The following is a 19,384-nucleotide window of genomic DNA, read 5'->3' as shown; positions in this document are numbered from 1 at the left end:
TTAAAAATTAAGTTTTGATATATTTACAGTAGGAAATGTACTAAATATCTTCATGGAACATGATCTTTACTTAATGTCCTAATGATTTTTGACATAAAACAAAAGTCAATAATTTTGACCCATACAGTGTATTTTTGGCTATTGCTACAAATATACCCATGTGACTTGAGAATGGTTTTTGTGGTACAAAGTCACATATTTAATAAATGTTAGTACAACAAACCTAGTCAATCGTGTTCTTTTATACAAAATAAAGGCTTTCATTATTTTATATACATACTGTATTACAAACTTCATTATTGTGACAGATATAGCAATGTCCATTTCTTAAAATTCAGCCATCTCAAAAACAACCGAAGCATAGAACCAAATCTGCACCTTACATTTTTCTTCTTTTACGATAATCTGTTTCACTCAGATGTACATCATAATGCCAAAGAAAAGATCTGTCACTATACTTCAGTTTATCGTGACTTTAGCAACAATAAAGATAAAACAGAAAAGCAGTTTGCAACATTCAAGACACATCACGTTGACAAAATGTTATACATATCCTCTCATAGATATATTTGACAAATTCAAAAAGTCACCTCAAGAGGGGCAGCATCTTTTGCGGTGATAACAGTCACTGATGCAAATATCAGTTGAGAAGTTTCATTGCTCTCAAGGAATTTTACACACCTGCAAACCACACATAAAAGAGAAGCAAATAAGCGCTAGAGCTTTAAAGTAGTTAAATGCTAAGAAAGCAAAGTGATCTATCCTATTAATGTAGAAGTAAAACTTATAAGCCACACATTCACCTGAGCTGCTGGTGGGACTCGACCAGGAAACACAGATACCTGTTCTCACACAGGTCAGAGGTGATGAAGACTTTAGCGGCCTGGAAGCCTTTCTCCCTGCACAACACAGACACAACACTGATTTCAGGACAAACATCAATAGTAACTTCACGCTCTCTGCTCATAAACACAGGATATTGAAACTCATGAGGCTCGGTGCACCTGGAGATACCGCTGGTTTCTGTCCACAGCTGCTCAATGCAGAGGTCTGGTAGAATGGGCTCCATCTCAGGCAGCAGGGCTGTTTCGTTCATTGTGCTGTTGGGTGAGGCCAGGATGCTGTGGCCGCGTGGGGACGGCGTGTGGCAGGACATGTTGAAGCGCTGAGCTCCGGAGAAAGAGGGTGCTGCGATGCCAGGCGAGTGAGCCCGACTTAGTAAGACAAGTGAAAAAGAAACCAAAGAGCACATTTAGACAAAAACGTGTATTTTTTTAATTAACTTTTATATGAATTTATTTATACTAATGTTCACCAAAATGCATTTATTTGATCAAAAATGCTGTAAAAACAGTAATACTGTCAAATATTAGAATTTATAATAACTTTCCTATTTAAATACATCTTAAAATATAATGTATTTCTGTGATCAAAGCTGAATTTTCAGCATCATTACACCAGTCTTCAGTGTCACATGATCCTTCAGAAATCATTCTAATATGCTGCTCACTAAACATTTATTATTCTCAATGTTCAAAACCTATATTTTTGTGGAAACCGTGATACTTTTTTTTTTTTTTTCAAAATTCTTTGATAAATAGAAATTTTAAAAGCATTTATTTGAAACAGAATCTTTTGCAACATTATAAATATCTTACTTAAAACTACAGAATGTCAAATTTTATTATTGGGTGATTCAACACATGTTTTACCAGCTAAGAAGTTCAGCACATTTATAGTTTCATCCCTCTATCTGATGTGAGCATAAGTATTGGAACAGTTGCCTCACAGGTCTTTCTAAGTGATCAGCTGTGTCCTGTTGCATTAATTCTTTAGATATTAAAAGCAGGGAATGTGTCGTATCAGTTATATCCAGTTATATCCAGTTATATCAGTTACTTCTGCATTCTGAATCTTGCATTCGATGATGACACACACAAACCAGGATGAAGGCGAGGGAGCTGACTTTGAGAGAAAAGTCATTTTGATGCTAAAAGAAAAGAGGAAGTCAGTTAGAGCTCAAGCAAAAACAAAGGGCATGGAGAAATCAAGAGTTTGAAACCACCAGCGACACCAGCAACCAACAACGACCTGATCAGCTGAGAAAACAACAGTAGTTGATGACAGACAAATCATAAAAGCTGTGAAAATGAACCCTAAAAGACGTGTCTGTCAAATCACCAACAACTTCCAGAAAGCTGGGGTGATGCTCTGACAATCTACTGTCCTCAGGAGACTTTGACACAGAAGTACAGATGCTACACAGCAAGATGCAAACCTCTGACCAGCACCAAAAATAGAAAGGCAAGATTACAGTTTGCCAAAAAGCACAAAGGTGAGCCAGAAGAGTTTTGGGACTGAACATGAATTTCAGCAGCTGAAGAGGAGAGTAAAGGCAGAAACTCCCCAAAACAAGCAACAATTCGAATTGGCTGCATTAAAGGCTGGGAAAAGCATTTCAAAGGATGAGACCAAGAGTCTGGTGATGTCTATGGGTCACAGACTCACTGCTGTGATTGTGTGCAAGGGATCTGCAACTAAATAATAGCTTTTAATCTTTTATATCTGCCTTATGTTCAACTGTCCCAATACTTATGCTCACATCAATGAGTGGGATGAACTCTAAAAGTGCTGTTCTTTTTATTTGGTAAAACATCTATGTGTTGAAACGGCTAATAATAAAATGTGACATTCTGTAGTTTTGTCTCATATTCATCTTTTAATCATATTTGCAAATGTCTTAACTCCACAGTCAACAGAGCAATTTTGTCTTTACTGTTCCAATACTTATGGAGGGCACTGTACATACTACAGGAAAAGCATGAATAGTATGTTTTTTCAAACATATCCTGCATGGACATACCTGAGAGCAGCCATGTTTGAAATGCTGGGCGAGTGAACACGTGAGTGTAGGCCCGGGGAGGCAGGGATTCGGCTCTGGTTGTGCAGGGCGTGGCAGTGTAAAGGCGAGGCGGGCGAGTCCAGCCGGGTCACGTTTCTCAGGTGGGTGCTGAGGATGCTGGGGGCCGCATTGGGTGTGTGAATCGGCCCAGGCTGGTCTGGACACTTTAACACTGTGGTCTGCTCCTGAAAAAAGCACAACAACATTCTAAACTAAATGTTTAGATGTATAACTTACATTTTTTAAAAGGTAGTACATTAAGATGCATTGAATTCCTCTTTTAAGGAAAATAATTAATATCTATTAAAGTGTAATCTATAATAATTTACATGCAACAGACTTATTCAGGTACTTTCAGCTTCGTAATTTTGTAAGAATTCACTTCTCTAGTTTCCCTCAATTGCCAGAAAAATCCCTGCTTGACAGTTTATTGTCCGCCCCCATAAGTGGTAACCTTATCTCTTCTATCTATCTCATGTTGCTTTCATCTAGATCTTCATCTCTCTCATGTTTGAAGTCAACATGGGAGAAAGAGTTAGAGCTCAGCTTTACTGAGGAGCTCTGGTCCGAGGCCCTTGTTAGAGTTAATTCTGCTTGTGCCCGGGTTTAGTCTGATTCAGTTAAACGTTTTGCACCGAATCCACTTTACCAAAGCTAGACTCCATAAATTGATCCCAGAAACAGATGACTCTTGTATTAGATGCTCCTTTTCTCCAGTTGACCATGTTCATACATTTTTCAGTTGCCCTAAATTGCCCTCATACTGGGCTTCCATTTTTGATTTTCTTTCAAGGGCTTTACGTATTTCTCTCCTTCCATGTCCTATGGTTGCTATCTTTGGTGTGTCTGTATTTTCTTCTACTCTTTTGAAACAAGCAGATGTTATTGCATTTGCTTCCTTAGTTGCTAGAAGATGCATTTTGCTACATTGGAAGTCCCCAACTCCACCCCCCACTACCTCTTGGTTAAAAGATCTCATGTCATTCCTTTCTTTATAAAAACTGAAGCACACCATTCAGAGCTCTACTGTTCAATTCTACAAAACTTGGAACCCCGTTCTAAATTTCTTTGATCCTTTGACCTCAATAGATTCTGACTGAGTTTGGTCGTTGTGTGAACGTCTACATTTAGGTACAGTACTACATGGCTGCAGTTACATGTTTTCTTATGTAGTTATTATAGATAATGCAGTTTCATTTCAATCCTCCTGAGGGGTTTATGGGTGGGGGGAGGTTATGTACCGTTTTAATTCCGACTTGGATTCAGGGGTTAAACTAGGGGATAAGAAAAAAAAAAATGCAGACAATGTTCTTGTCAATGTATTGCTTTGTGTATTACATTTGTCTCTGTAACAATAAAACGTGAAAAAAATGATGTTTTATTAGTACCACAGTAGTGCTCAGTTAGTTCTCTTATGGTAATAAATGATTTTTCATTGTTACTGAGCTTCAGTGACAAATTCTGATATAAAACGTTTCTGAATGACTTTAAATCTAGGTTGGACATTTAAACAAAATACTTATATTAGCCATTAAAAAGGTTATCCATCATTTATCAATTAAAAAAAAAAAAGACACCTGTGCTAGAGATTTTATTCAAACCAGTCTTTAGACTTCATGGTTAAACTGGGAAAATGACACAATGTTAAATGTAATATGAAACGAATTCAAATAATGATTAACCATTAAAACAAAAACACAGAAACATGAGGTATGTATTTGCATGTAATGACTGAGTAAAGCAATCATACCTCAGATGTGACTTTGCGCAGGGTCCAGACGGTGTGTGAGCACTGCTGTGTGTCGTATGTCATGATAATGGAGGGCTCGTGGCAGGTGAACACTACTCTCAGAGCACTGTCTGAAACATACTGGAGACGGGACTCAAACAGACCTGGACCAATGAGTGGGAACAAACAAGAGCATTAACATAATTATGGCATATTCTGAGGTCAAGAGTCCAGAGAGCCACAACGCATCCAAGTCATTATTATGGAGTTAATTCAATGGTTTCCTAATGTCCAAGACTAACATTTTCCAAGTGTCAAATGTATGGTTTTGGTAAGTCAATAAGAAAACTTTACGACCAATTGGCCAGTAGCTTTATTAGGAAATAATACATGGTTTAAATTGAATTACATGAACGTCAGTCTGACTCTTACAGACGCAAACAACATGAGCTAATCAAATAAAAAAAATACAGTCCTTCTACTAAAGAAAACATTTATCCGGTACCATCGTAAGTTTTTTTATGAGGTTTTGTATGTGGTGACACATGAAATATTTCTCACATTAAGCTGCCAAAACAAAAAAATGAGGGGAAAAAAAAAATGACAGTGGGTTGTCATGTTTTTGCAGATTTTTGAAGACACTGACTCATCTTGAATATGCTGCTGCAAACAACACAATGACCTGTGCAGTCACTAATATGCAAGAAATCGTTACTTTAAAAAAAGAAAATACTAAATTTAGTTTCATGGCCACTGAAAAAATATATATTTCTGGATGGCAAATTTCAGAGTTCCAGGACAGAAGACCATGGAGAATGTAAGCACAAGACCATGAAACTGTATGTCATAATTAAAAATAATTACTGATTGCACAAACTTAATTTACCTCAGATATACAAATGCTTACTTGTACATAATCTTACATTTTCCTTCCTACAGTAAAGTTCTGTTATTGTTAAATATTACAAAAAAACTAAAGAAAAAAAAAGTGTTACGTAAAATAAAGCTGGAAAAAAAGAAAATATAAAAGCACAGGAAGAAAAAATTTCACTAAATTTTGGAATGTTGTCTTGGCAACTAACTGAAATAAAATAAGTTTCAATTAAAGTACTAAAATCACTAAAAACAGAAACCAAAATAAATAATAAAAGCTAAACAAAAACTATTTTTAAAAAGAGAAAAACAAAAAAAACCTTATAAAATCGAAAAAGCGCAACATGAAAACTGAAAATGCAAAAATAAAAGCCACTTTAAAATATTAATAAATATTAGAATAGTATATAAATAATACAAAATGACACTGAAAATGTGCACAATTATCAAGTCTTACCAGTGGACTTACAGACAACAGGAGCGATTTCATCTAACGGATGCAGCATGCTGAACAGAGTCGGGAGAGGTTCCCTGGTAAAGAGATTCAAATCATTCACGACCATATTCACACTACACAAGCGTTTGTTTACAACAGTCAAATGCTAACAGTGACAGTATAATTATTTTTAATGTTAAAATAGAATAAATAAATAAACAAGCATACCTGATGGGGCTCATGTGGCCATCAACTGTAATATTTTTGCGCTCCAAAAGCAGGCCAAACTTTGTTGACCAGAGAGCGGAGACCTATGAATGAAAGCAAGAAACAGTTTATCGAGAGAAAAAGGAACCATCACAAGTTTGATGGAAAATCAGCATTTTACAGCTAAAGGTTAAATAAAGCTAAAGGTATTATTATGCATGTAACAACAAACAAACAAATAAACTTTTTTCGATTATGAAAAAAAAACTAGTGCCTTGCATTGCATCAGAGAGTTTCAGGCTCTCAATTCCAGTCCCCTGGTTCCCTTGTCAACATTATAAATGCATATGTCTAAAACGTTTAGGAAAAGCCTCTGGGGCAACATGCCAGAATATGCTCATGTAAAATAAAGCCAGCATTAGCCAGAACTGTAAACTGTGCTGTCTAAATACTGTTACTAAAACCAAACCGCCCCCCTTTCCTGTCCACCTGCCAAATAACCCATTATGCCTCATGAAACGGACAACTACCACACATCATCAGTCACCGAGCTAAAAAAGACAGTCAGGCTGAATAAATCCCTGATGGCACTAACAAACACCTGCCGGTGACAATGGCTCTGCTAGCTCTGATTTCCTCCAAAAACACAAGGCTGATACAGACATTTGAACCGGATTTGTGAGCGAGGACTGGAGTCCATCATATAACAGATGTACTGTGGAGAAACTCAACAGACAGGCATCAAGCAAACCGTTTTGACTTTTATTCCTTCTCAGGATATGAATTCTTGATATCAACAATTCAATTTTTACAAGTTAAAATGCTAATTCTTGATATCGGGAATTAGATTTCTACTAGTAACAATGGCTATTTTTGATATCAGCAATTGCATTTCCACTAGTAACAATGTTAATTCTGGATATCAAGAATTCAATTCTTGATATCTGTAATTGTATTTTTACTAGTTAAATGTTACCATAGGCTGCTATTCAAAATCAATTGTTGATATAAAAAACTAATGATGATTTCACATCAGAAATACAATTCTTACTAGTAAAAATGTCTATTCTTGATATCAACAATTAAATTCTTCACATCAACAATTTAATTCTTGATATAAACAATTTAATTGTCACTAGTGACAATGTTAATTTTTGATATCCAGAATTAAATTGTTCATATCAAGAATAGACATTTTTACTAGTAAGAATTGTATTTCTGCAAGAAATTAATTCTTGATATCAACAATTGATTTTGAATGGCAGCCTATGGTGACATTTAACTAGTGTAAATACAATTACAGATATCAAGAATTATAGTTTTTACTAGTTATTAGATGTCAGTCCTATAAAGATGTCAGTCCGTTTTACTAGTTATTAAATAATTTAATTCATGATATGTGAAACTTGAATTGTTGATATCAAAAATTCATATCCTGTGAAGGAATAAAAGTCAAAACGGCTTTCCATACAAGCGTTCTGACCTGGAATGGGAGTGGAGATATGAAGTCTTTCCCACTCATGCTGTGGACGTTCACACAGGTGCTCTGGACGATACACACCGTCTTCTCAACAACGTCCTTTACTGAAGATCATGGGGAAAACAATCACTCAACAACAACAAAATTCTAGGAACAACATTTAGCATCATATACTTGCTACTGACAGCAGACAAAGCAATTAAAATGCAATAAATAAATAAAAACATGCAATACAAATTTATTAATAATAAATAATTAAATAAAAATTAATAATAAATTAAACAATACAAATAATAAATATTTACATTAAAAATATACATATATACATTAAAAAGTAATAAATAAAACAAAAATAATAAATTAAAAATAAATGTAAACAAGTACTTTAAAAACTACATGAAAATAATTTGAAAATTTTAAATTAATTAATTATACTAATAATAAAATAATTGTTTTTGCCCTTTATTTTTCTTTGTGTGGAAACAATAATAACCCAACAAAAATATATAAAATTCTTACCATCTTTTTTAGACTGAGGGACGGTGAAATTACACCATAGAGCCTAAAAAATAAATAGTAAAATTATATTATACTTGTGTATTATAATATAATTGTCAGCATGAAAAGTAATTCTTAATACAAAAGCCCCAAAAACCTTTTAAGCACATAATGTATTTGTATTGCGTACAAAACTACCAAACCAAATGGTAATGACTTTATTTTTCACACAATAATCTAAAATGGCTCAAAAAAAGTGAGGTTTGTTCTGAGGAAAGTTCTAGCATCATTTGTTTGCAGACAGTACCTGCTGGACCGGGCTGTCCACCGTGAAGGCCTTGTACACATATGAGGCTTGATTCTTACTGCCACGACTCCATATGACCATGTTTCCAGCCACATACAGCTCCTCCTCATATTCAACCTCATAAGGAGCAGTTCCCTTCCTCAGCTGCCAGCGCTCCTGCCAATCACATCACAATCATACTTAAAACATGCAGTATTTTAATAGAGAACAGTTTGATTTCGCTTAAACTGAACTGAAAATTGAGTGTTTACTATTGTCCTTCTGCATTATTACCCACTATTTTCCTATTTGATACTGTAAAGCTGCTTTGACACAACCTGTATTGTTTAAAAGCGCTATATAAATAAAGGTGAATTAAAGGAGAAGAGCAGTATGAACAGACTGTTTAACATCTCCTTTTGTGCTCCACAAAAGAAACAACATCAGAGGTGGAAAAGCTACCTTCTCGCGTTCCTGTAGGGTGACCTCCTGAAGGGATCCCACGAGTCCAGCCGCCCCGTCGGAGGACCAGAGCTCAGAGGCCGGCTGGAGCTGCCGCAGCTGGAGATTCACAGCATTCGGGTGATTTTTGCAGTGCTCACGACCGAACGGGACAAACGACTGCAATTCGCCTGCGGCTATCATTGTGGCTCTCTCTTCATAGACGTGCGACATGAGTTCCCAATATCAGCATTATTTCTGTGAAACACAAAGACATCTTTACAGACAAACCATTGTGTTGACATTTATGCCCTCTTCAGTACGGCAGCAATATGTCTGCATTAATTATGAGTCCCTTTTTATCATATATCATAAAAACCACATCTCACACACCTTTTCAAAGGCACTTTTGGAGCATTAGTTAAGTCTGTCCATATTTTTGACATTGTTTTTTTCACAAAATATGCATAAATGTTCAATAAACCACCTATAATTTTAGTATCGCTTATGTACTTTTATAGTTTTTGCTAATATTTTGAATTACATTATAATTCTGTTTTAATTTTAGTTAAAACTTTTGTCATTTTGGATAGATTTTTTTATTTAAATATGTACATGTAGTTTTTAATTAGTTTTAGTTATAACTTCAAGTTAAACTTTTAATGTATTATATAAAATATTGTTATATCATATTTTTATCCATGTCTTTATTTCTCTGTTTAAACCAGACCCTCTCACTGTCCATCCATCTTCATCTTCTCACACATATATATCTTTATTTACAAAATCTTCATGTACCTCAACTGTCCACTGCTAGGTTACTCTATACTTGTTTCGCTAAAATAACCACAAAAAGCAAAGGTTCATCATTTACTGGCGATTTCATCCAGTATCATGTATCAGTGACAGTTATTTGTTATGATTTCTGGGAAATATTTTAATAAAAGCATGCATTACACTGCACAACACCTCTTAGATTTTGTTATCACTTTTAACAAAAACAGTTTGAGGTAAAACACGCGACTTTTTATATTGCAGTCGGTCTGTCAGCATTAGCAGCGGCGCTAATGCTAACAACATCCGCTCAAATAATCACCTGCTAATAACAAATAGTCGAGCTTCCTGTCCTGGAGTGCGGTCCTTCCCTTTGACAGATGTCTCTCCCTCTGCAATCGCCTGCTCGTTGAGCCCAACATACAAACATATCAAAATAAGCCGTGAAAACCGACTGAGCACACTACACTGTTTCAAATGAACGCGGACATGTTGTTATCCCGTGACGCACTTCCGAGCATCTGACCAATCAGAGAGCTGCGTTCTGGAAGTACGCGCCGCGCGCATGTCGTACTGGCGGTCTGTCGTTACGCAAGGTAAAGTGATGATAATACCATGGTTGTTTGATGTATAACCAGTGTTGGGGGAAGTTACTTTTAAAAGTAATACATTACAATATTGCGTTACTCCCTAAAAAAGTAACTAATTACGTTACTTAGCTACTTTTTATGGAAAGTAGCGCGTTGCGTTACTTTTGCGTTACTTTTTAAATATTAGCAGGGCACACTCTTCAGCAATAAAACACAATGAAGCACAATTGTTAGTTTATCTAAAGTCATTTTTGACTTTTTGGATAAAAGCATGCTAAATTCATTAAAGAAAATGTATCTGTTACACTCCACATTCAAATATAAATTTTAATTAACCATGCATCTAAGAAGTGACAAAAGATTTTGGATGTAATGTCAATAGAAGTGGAAATTGATATTTTTATTGTTGCTGTGATTTTGAATACAACCCATGTTTAATCTTTTTTAAGATTACGAACAAATTAATTGCATATCAGTGTTATAAACTAGCAACAACCACACTAAAACCCGAAGACACATATTATTAATAACACTTTTAGCTCTCCAAGACTGCAGGTCACAATAAGTTGAATTTGAGTTCTCTAAATGGAAGTGATATATGATTGGAAAATCAATTTTACAAAAATTGCTTGGCATTTGATGCAAGCGTGATATTGTATCATGCATGCTGTGTATAAGTTTTTATAAGTCATATTTGTATATGTATATTTGTTGTGCAGTCAATAGTGGAATAGATTCTGTTCAAGTGAAACCACTATATAGAGGTTCTGAGGTGGCAGTAAATTTCAGACATTTTATTTCCCATAAACTCTGACACAATAGAGATGAATGTGCTGAGATCAATATGAATTCAATAGAGTCAGAATAGGAGTTGCATTCTTCCTCTGTAGACTCGCAGGGATTCTTAATGTGCGCTAGATAGTGTGCGACTGGATGAATGTGTCTCCAGTGTTGTCATCTCACTCGATTATTTTTCAATAAAACTCCTCCCTCTCACACATATGGCAAGCGTCACCTCAGAACTGATTTTCAGTCCTTCAAATTGTTTCTGTGTATGACTGAACCCAAGTCTTTCCTCTGCATGCACTGCTAAACTTTAGCTACTTTAGATAGATTGGCAATATCTAATAAAGAACTACACGATACGACAGAGAAAAAATATTTCACCAATGATTGAGAGCTGTCTTATCTATATCTGAGTCAAGAGCATATGCGATACACAGGCAACCGGTAAAACAGCATGATGTTCATACGTGTGAAATGACGTCCGGAAAACAGTTTGACTTTCTTGTCAGTGTGTGCAAAGATGAAACTATTAGTCATAGGAAAACCCAGAGGCTTGAAATATTCTGTGCCAATTAACATTTAATATTGAGTTGCATGTGAATGTTTTTGTGCAGTCTTGTATAATTCAGATAGATAGATAGATAGATAGATAGATAGATAGATAGATAGATAGATAGATAGATAGATAGATAGATAGATAGATAGATAGATAGATAGATAGATAGATAGATGATAAACAAAAGACAAACAGATGATAGATAGATAGATAGATAGATAGATAGATAGATAGATAGATAGATAGATAGATAGATAGATAGATAGATAGATAGATAGATAGATAGATAGATAGATAGATAGATAGATAGATAGACAGAGAGACGGATGGATGGATGGATGGATGGATGGATGGATAGATAGATAGATAGATAGATAGATAGATAGATAGATAGATAGATAGATAGATAGATAGATAGATAGATAGATAGATAGATAGATAGATAGATAGATAGATAGATAGATAGATAGATAGATAGATAGATGATAAACAAAAGACAAACAGATGATAGATAGATAGATAGATAGATAGATAGATAGATAGATAGATAGATAGATAGATAGATAGATAGATAGATAGATAGATAGATAGATAGATAGATAGATAGACAGAGAGACGGATGGATGGATGGATGGATGGATGGATGGATGGATGGATGGATGGATAGATAGATAGATAGATAGATAGATAGATAGATAGATAGATAGATAGATAGATAGATAGATAGATAGATAGATAGATAGATAGATAGATAGATGATAAACAAAAGACAAACAGATGATAGATAGATAGATAGATAGATAGATAGATAGATAGATAGATAGATAGATAGATAGATAGATAGATAGATAGATAGATGGATGGATGGATGGATGGATGGATGGATGGATGGATGGATGGATGGATGGATGGATGGATGGATGGATGGATGGATAGATAGATAGATAGATAGATAGATAGATAGATAGATAGATAGATAGATAGATAGATAGATAGATAGATAGATAGATAGATAGATAGATAGATAGATAGATAGATAGATAGATAGATAGATAGATGGACGGACGGACGGATGGATGGATGGATAGATAGTGTATTAGTAAAGGTAAATAGAAAGATGTAATGTGATTGGCCGAGTGGAGCGCTGGTCTCAGGAGCATGACGCTGTTGTCCTTAGCTTTCATTACAGATCTAATGATGCTCTGATAGCATTATTGAAGCTAATGTCCTCTGTGTGGTCAGATATACAGATGTATTCACTGCATTAATTTGGATGCTCTTAAGGGTTTGTCTAACTGATCTGCCACTGGTTTTTGGACCACAGTATAAAGACAACAATGGAAGTCGATATTGATGTGTTGACCAGATTACACCTGACTCTTCCTCTACGAATATCAGACAAATGTCAATAATACAAATATTACAAACCTAACATTAACATTGATTTAATTAAAATGTCTTCAAACTTTTTCAGTTTGTTAGGCATCCCTAAAGACATATTACTACTGCCTTTGACACTTTATTGACAGGTACGTTGAGAGAGCAGACAGGAAACAATTAGGACAGGAGGGAAAGGGGTCAGGAAATCACATGAGACTTAAACTTGCATGTCAATGGTGCTTGCATGGTCAAGCATCTCTATTTCTATTGCTGATTTTTTTATTTAAACAACCTCCTAACACTATATATTAAACTTCACAGTCTAAGTCATCCATCCAAAGGAAATCTCATGTTTAGATTCGGTCTTGATGTAAGGCTGCTACAGTGAATACAGAATAAAGATTGATTTCATAAACAACTTGATTTATTGGCATTGCATCTGCAATCTACATCCCTCATTAATCACTTTATCCACCAGGAGACCCTAGAAAACAGTGATCCAGATCAAATAAAGCTGTTAAGGTCAGAGGGCGAGAGGTCACTGTGACCGCAGATAAATGTGAAAACGGTACCTTTGTTCAAACATTGAGGACGTCCTAATGAGAGGCCAACAGCAAGCTAACATAATATTATTGATTATGAGAATAAATGACGACCGTCCAAACTAAAATGAGTGTTCGGGACGACCGTGTCTGGGTCTTAGTGGACACTTATGCATGTAAACATTTCCTGTGTTTATGCTTAAAAAGAGTCTGGTTTATGTCACTAGCGGCTCTCAACAACTGACCGTGTTTGTTCATTATATTGTCAGTGATGAATTTAATACAGAGACTGATCCTGTTAGCAAAGGGATTGAATCAGGGTTAAGATGAGGGCACAGTAACCCACAGAGAAATCCTTACTGATATGTTTAAAATCTATCTATCTATCTATCTATCTATCTATCTATCTATCTATCTATCTATCTATCTATCTATCTATCTATCTATCTATCTATCTATCCATCTATCCATCTATCCATCTATCCATCTATCCATCTATCCATCTATCCATCCATCTATCCATCTATCCATCTATCCATCTATCTATCATCTCATTCGATCATTCCCCAAAGATCCTTTCAGTAAACAGTTCTTATAAGAACCATTTTTTTTTCTTTTAATTTGTGAAGAACATTTTAATAATCTAAAGAAACTTTTTTTTACTGTAAATAACGTTTTGTGGAATGGAAAGCCAAGGATGTTAAAGGTTGTTAAAATAGAAAAAGGTGTAGAAAATATGCTTGACAGTTTATGACAACTAGATCAACCATTTTGCATTTAATGACTTATACGATGAACTAATAACTAGATGTTTTGAGGGGTAAGACAATAGCACAGAGAACTATATAATACATTTTGAGCAACATGATAATAGCAACTGATGATGTAGGAAACAGCAGACAAATGTACATAATCAGTTGCATGAATGTACCAAAGCAATCACAACTTGTTCAAAAGAATGAGAAACTGCTTTTATGATGTGCACAAGTGACTAGATGATGTGGAGGTTGAACAAGTAGTTTTGAAAATGTAATTTCTGTTCTGAGAAATGCACCAAAGCCACTGAGAAAAGCTGTAAACCTACTGAGAAATGTGTCCTGAAATATTTTGTAGAATTCTATAATATTCCAAATTCCAAATTTTAATACAAATTCCAACAGGAATTATGTGCACATGCCTTTTCTCATTTTCTCAGTGTTTTTTGACTTGGGAAGTCATGCTGGGTTTATTATTGCATGTATTGTTTCAGCTCAGTCTCTTCTTTGACCAAAAAGTGCATCCATGCAAACAAATATCCAAAGAATGAATCACCAGGGATGACACAAAACATTCTGAGCAATCACAAACTTAATTTCACCAGTGTGTGTGTGTGTGTGTGTGTGTGTGTGTGTGAAGTGTGCCTGCAGACCAATGACGAACACATCCATCCCAATGGGACTTTCTTCGTGACGTATTAACGCAAATCAAATCTGATTGTCTTGCTGTCTGATGGAAAGTATTCAGACATATAAAACGAGGCGAGGGGTGAGACTATTCAAAGAGACACAAGACCACGCAAAGGAACTTTAAAAAGCACCTGGTCACTTTGGGAGGTTTGACTGGAGGTATTTCAGGACCCCGATCAGCGCGCGGATCACATCTCTATAGCACATGTAAGTTCCTTTGATTTTATTTACTTTTGAACATATACCACAGTCACTTTTTACTTTATATGCATGTTGCATTCATTTAGACTAGTTTTATTTTACATTCGCAACATATAGTCCAATCATACTGCACGTCATTTAGACTACATTAATTGATGCAGCCTTGTAACTAGGACATTTTTCAGAATTTTGAATTGTTTTAATCAAAGCAAAAACTTAAAATAGAAATGTCTTCCATAGCCTAAAGAATCACTTTATACAAACAGCGAAAACAGATTGCAGAATGCATTTTGCATGCATTCAAGTGTCTTTAACATTGTATTAAATGCAGTTTTATTCAGTGTGAAATAACACCGTGTTTTCATGTATGCACAGGTGTAAAGCAATGCTCGTGAGGAACGGCTCTCAGCTTTTGCTCTTCATAACTCTCTCCAGTGTTTTATATGCCCGGACCTTAAGTTTACCCTTCGCCTCCATGAGGTAAGAATTCATCTCTATTAAAACACATGAATAAAACTATTTTATGATGTTTTAAAGCATTTTCTCGCATCAGAATATGCGCGCGCGTTCAGAGCGGTGCGCGCGCAGGTGAATCGCCTCCCAAAGAAACGTAGATATTTTAGTAAATTACAATATTCCCTCAGTGCATGAACCTACAAATCCCCAAATAGGCTCTACATCATTTCTATTCAAAATGCAATTATGCATGCGCAGTGTAGAAGTAAGTGTTTTAACGACCTTCAAATGCTTCATCGTTGGTTTGCTCTTTTTCATTTTTTGACATTATTGACACACTATTTTCCTTTTTTGATATTGTGCAGTTGCTTTGACACGATTTACATTTTTAAAAGTGCTATATAAATAAAGGTGACTTGACTTAAATAAACATGCGAAATTTACCATGGTAACCGTTCTATTAATCAATAGAATCCTAATGAATTGATATGAGATCTTAACACAGCTTAAGAAGCTTTTAAACTATTTATGTTGTTGATGGAAACTATGGTTGCCATTGTAGCTTTTTTTGTGTGAGAGAGTGTAGAAATAGTAAAAAAAAAGCTTTAAAGCATTTATTTATAATTAAACCAAGCAGATTTACAAGAAATCAAGCGAATTATAGAAGCAACTGGCTATACTGTGTCATTCACACTGGATTAGAGTAAATCGGGGTAACTGATTTGGAGTAAAGTTACTTATCGCAGTTGGTTCTGTGTCTGTGTGCAGAGATACGAGACACGCAGACGGGCTCTTCACAAGCGGATACAGTAAACTTCTAGGACAGTTATCTGCCAGACGGTACCTGGAGTCATTGATCGGAAAGCGGGTCAGGTATGGATCTTTTTTATGCAGATGCATTCTGGCAGTGCCGTTTACATTACATGATCCATAGCCCTGCTGAAACCATCTTAAGGTGGTTTGCTGGTCTTCACTGGTCACCCAAGTGGTGTTCAGCTGGTTTAACTGGTCTCCCAAAACACATCTAAAACCATGACCTGAACAGTGAAAACCAGCTTAAATGCGAGCTACAACCAGAATTCCATGTCAGACTAGTTTAAGATCAGAGCTTCTAATGGTGAACTGGATTTATGTTTAGGTAATCAGATTTTAGATGCAAAGGAAGTTTTTGTCTCCTTTAAGTGGCATGGATTGCAGTAAATAAAGCAAATCTGTAAGTCTAGAATTCTGAACATTATTTCTATAATGGCTTATATATTTATTCTCAAAATGGTCATAGAATTATATACCATAGCCTATAATCGTATAATCCCATAATGAATTGTCTGCTGAATGTTTTATTGGTCATCTCAAATATCAGAATGAAATGAGAGTTTGAATTATCATTGAATATCGTGCCTTCTTTGCATCCCTTGCATTTAAAATCTGTAATTATATTGAAATATGACCAAAACATAAATCCAATTACACCAGGTTAAATTCATCTGTCTCTAAATAGTTAACAAGCTCTGATTAAAAGCATGAATGTAAAACATAATGCATGTATTTCTTTATGCAATTCTAGTGATGATTTGATGGAAGACCAGGCGCCGATGAAGCGTCATTCAGACGCAATATTCACAGACAACTACAGCCGCTTTCGCAAGCAGATGGCGGTGAAGAAATATCTCAACTCCGTTCTCACAGGAAAGAGAAGGTATAAAGCACCAGCACATTGTTTCTTTCCTAGGTTTTGAATAATCTTTTGCTCAAAGATGTGGAAATACTCAAAAACAAAGATGTTAAACATATTTACTGATCTCTTCAGTCAAGAAGACCCACCCAGCATGCAGGAGGAATCGACTGGAGGGGAGACTACGTATCGGGAGAGCTACGATGACGTCACCGTAGACCGACTTCTGAATCATATACCATTGGTACGTTATGTGGAGACGTGCATAAAGCTTTGCACTAATAAAAGTGCTTGCAACCTGCTAAATAAAGCTCATTTAAACGCTGATCTTTTCTCTTCTAGACTCTCTGAGGTCGGTTTGAAGGCAAGAAATCTACTCTCCGAGACCATCATAGGGTTTCCATTTACACAGTCTAGTATAGGACATCAGCATACTACTAAAACAATGTGTTGAAAAAGAAAAATGTGGTTACCTATGACGTAAATGTTTGCACTGTACATAGAAAATAAACTTGGATGAGAGATGTCAGCTTGAAGATGTACATAGTGTGCTTTGGCCTTGGAAACCCGTTTGCTTTGACATTTCCTGTAAATTGTAGATCAATAAATGCATTGAAACAAGCCCCGGACTGGTACAATAAGAGAACCGCATATTCAGACCTGAAGACTCCTGATTGGATCTCGAGTGATGATGTAACACTATTTCCGTGCATTTTGTAAATTGATTATTTTGTAAGAATATTTTTTGTTGCTTCTGTCTGAATTCTGATTCTAAAGGGATCCTTTGGGTTTGGAGGGTCGGGGCATTGGAAATCTTTATTTTTGCCATTCAAAGTAAAATAAAAAGTTGAAGAGCCATGAAATTCTTGACTGCGCTCGATTTCAGTGTCGCAAAACTACTGTTTCTGCCTGTTTTATTTGGTTCCACAGTGGCGGCTGTTCAGAATAATAGGCCATTATTTTGAGTAATGTTCAAACAGTCTCAATTATATTTCTTTGGCTTATGACTGCCGTTTGTTTCCATCCATGAAAATGCACATATATTGGACTGCACAGGTGCAGAGAAAGACATAAATGCAACATTAAAGATTGCATAGCACTCTTTTTTTAGAAAAATATGGTAAATATATTGTCCAGGCAGTTGGCGTAATTATGTGTGAGTGTCACGGGATGATGCAGTTATGATGCAATATGAAGACAGACGTATACAGAAGGGTCTGTCTGCTCTCCATGACCGTACATTAAACCAAAATCAAACAACATAAGGTGTGCGACTGAAAACACGTCACTCATTCCTGTAATTCCAGTTGAAGGTCTCATTTCGTAAGTGTTAGTTCCTTATTTTGAGAACTTCTGAAGGAAACGGTCATTAGTATTAGCCGGCCTGTGACTAAGCGTGCCTACAACACGTTGAAGGCAGCTCTGGAAATTTGAATCATAAATGTCAGAGGATATGGAATGCCAGAGACGGCGTTATATAAGACGACATGCACTAAGATGGAACTCTGGTTGCCAAAATTAGGCTTGTCTGTCAAATTACATTTATTTTGAGTCATCCTTTGGCTTGGAAAAATAGTTTGGTTTGTACCAATTAAACTATAACTGATATAAATATCTATAAATAGTCAGTCTGTTGATCAGTCAGCAATGTTGTGTTGTCACTTAATATTTGTTTATCATATGCATGATAAACTGCAAGCTATTTATAGCTTTTAGTAAGGTTGCATTGTAATGTACAAATATATGTTTTCTAGTTATTATTGAAAATACGAACCTTTTTTACAAAAAAAAAAAAGTCTTTTTAAATAATTAATTATAAAAAGCTGAGGAGTTGTTAAAAACATTTTAAAAACAATTTAATATTTTAGGTACATTATTTTTGTAAAGATGCTAAGTACAATTTTAAATAAAAAATATATATATATATATATATACATTAAAAAAAATCTATTTATTGTTAAAATTATTATAAAAATCTAAAAAAAATGGTTGATTGTAAAACAACTTTTTTTTTAAACTAAATCATTTTAAAATGACGTAAATTATTTTTTAATGTAAAGCGTAATTTTAAAAGAAAAATATTAAAACAAATAAATTAAAGATAATTCGTTTATTTTTGTTCTAATTTTT

At 35.2% G+C, this 19,384-nt stretch overlaps 2 protein-coding genes across 2 annotated transcripts in view; one reads left to right on the top strand and one right to left on the bottom strand.

The window, feature by feature from the left end:
- LOC306882099 (anaphase-promoting complex subunit 1-like) overlaps positions 1-10,148 on the bottom strand; it is a 73,332-nt gene extending 63,184 nt beyond the window's left edge. Inside the window, exons 1-12 of the mRNA XM_079436567.1 lie at positions 9,949-10,148; positions 8,874-9,110; positions 8,433-8,588; positions 8,147-8,189; positions 7,631-7,731; positions 6,169-6,251; positions 5,962-6,035; positions 4,653-4,795; positions 2,864-3,087; positions 1,005-1,214; positions 804-899; positions 591-681 (exon numbers count right to left, since the gene is read on the bottom strand). Of these exons, the coding sequence (XP_079292693.1) occupies positions 591-681; positions 804-899; positions 1,005-1,214; positions 2,864-3,087; positions 4,653-4,795; positions 5,962-6,035; positions 6,169-6,251; positions 7,631-7,731; positions 8,147-8,189; positions 8,433-8,588; positions 8,874-9,086 (1,434 nt within the window). The 5' untranslated portion in view covers positions 9,087-9,110; positions 9,949-10,148. The remainder of the gene's footprint in view (positions 1-590; positions 682-803; positions 900-1,004; positions 1,215-2,863; positions 3,088-4,652; positions 4,796-5,961; positions 6,036-6,168; positions 6,252-7,630; positions 7,732-8,146; positions 8,190-8,432; positions 8,589-8,873; positions 9,111-9,948) is intronic.
- Position 10,149: 1 nt separating this feature from the next.
- Positions 10,150-18,146, top strand: LOC306882098 (VIP peptides-like). The gene is made up of 7 exons (XM_079436566.1): positions 10,150-10,222; positions 14,876-15,132; positions 15,502-15,606; positions 16,351-16,455; positions 17,147-17,278; positions 17,390-17,498; positions 17,597-18,146. Coding segments are annotated over exons 2-7 (462 nt in total). The 5' UTR covers positions 10,150-10,222; positions 14,876-15,130; the 3' UTR covers positions 17,606-18,146.
- Positions 18,147-19,384: the final 1,238 nt, after the last annotated feature.

Source organism: Barbus barbus (genome assembly GCF_936440315.1).
Source record: "Barbus barbus genome assembly, chromosome: 16".
Taxonomy (NCBI): Eukaryota; Metazoa; Chordata; class Actinopteri; order Cypriniformes; family Cyprinidae; genus Barbus; species Barbus barbus.
This window is presented reverse-complemented; position numbering and strand designations above follow the sequence as displayed.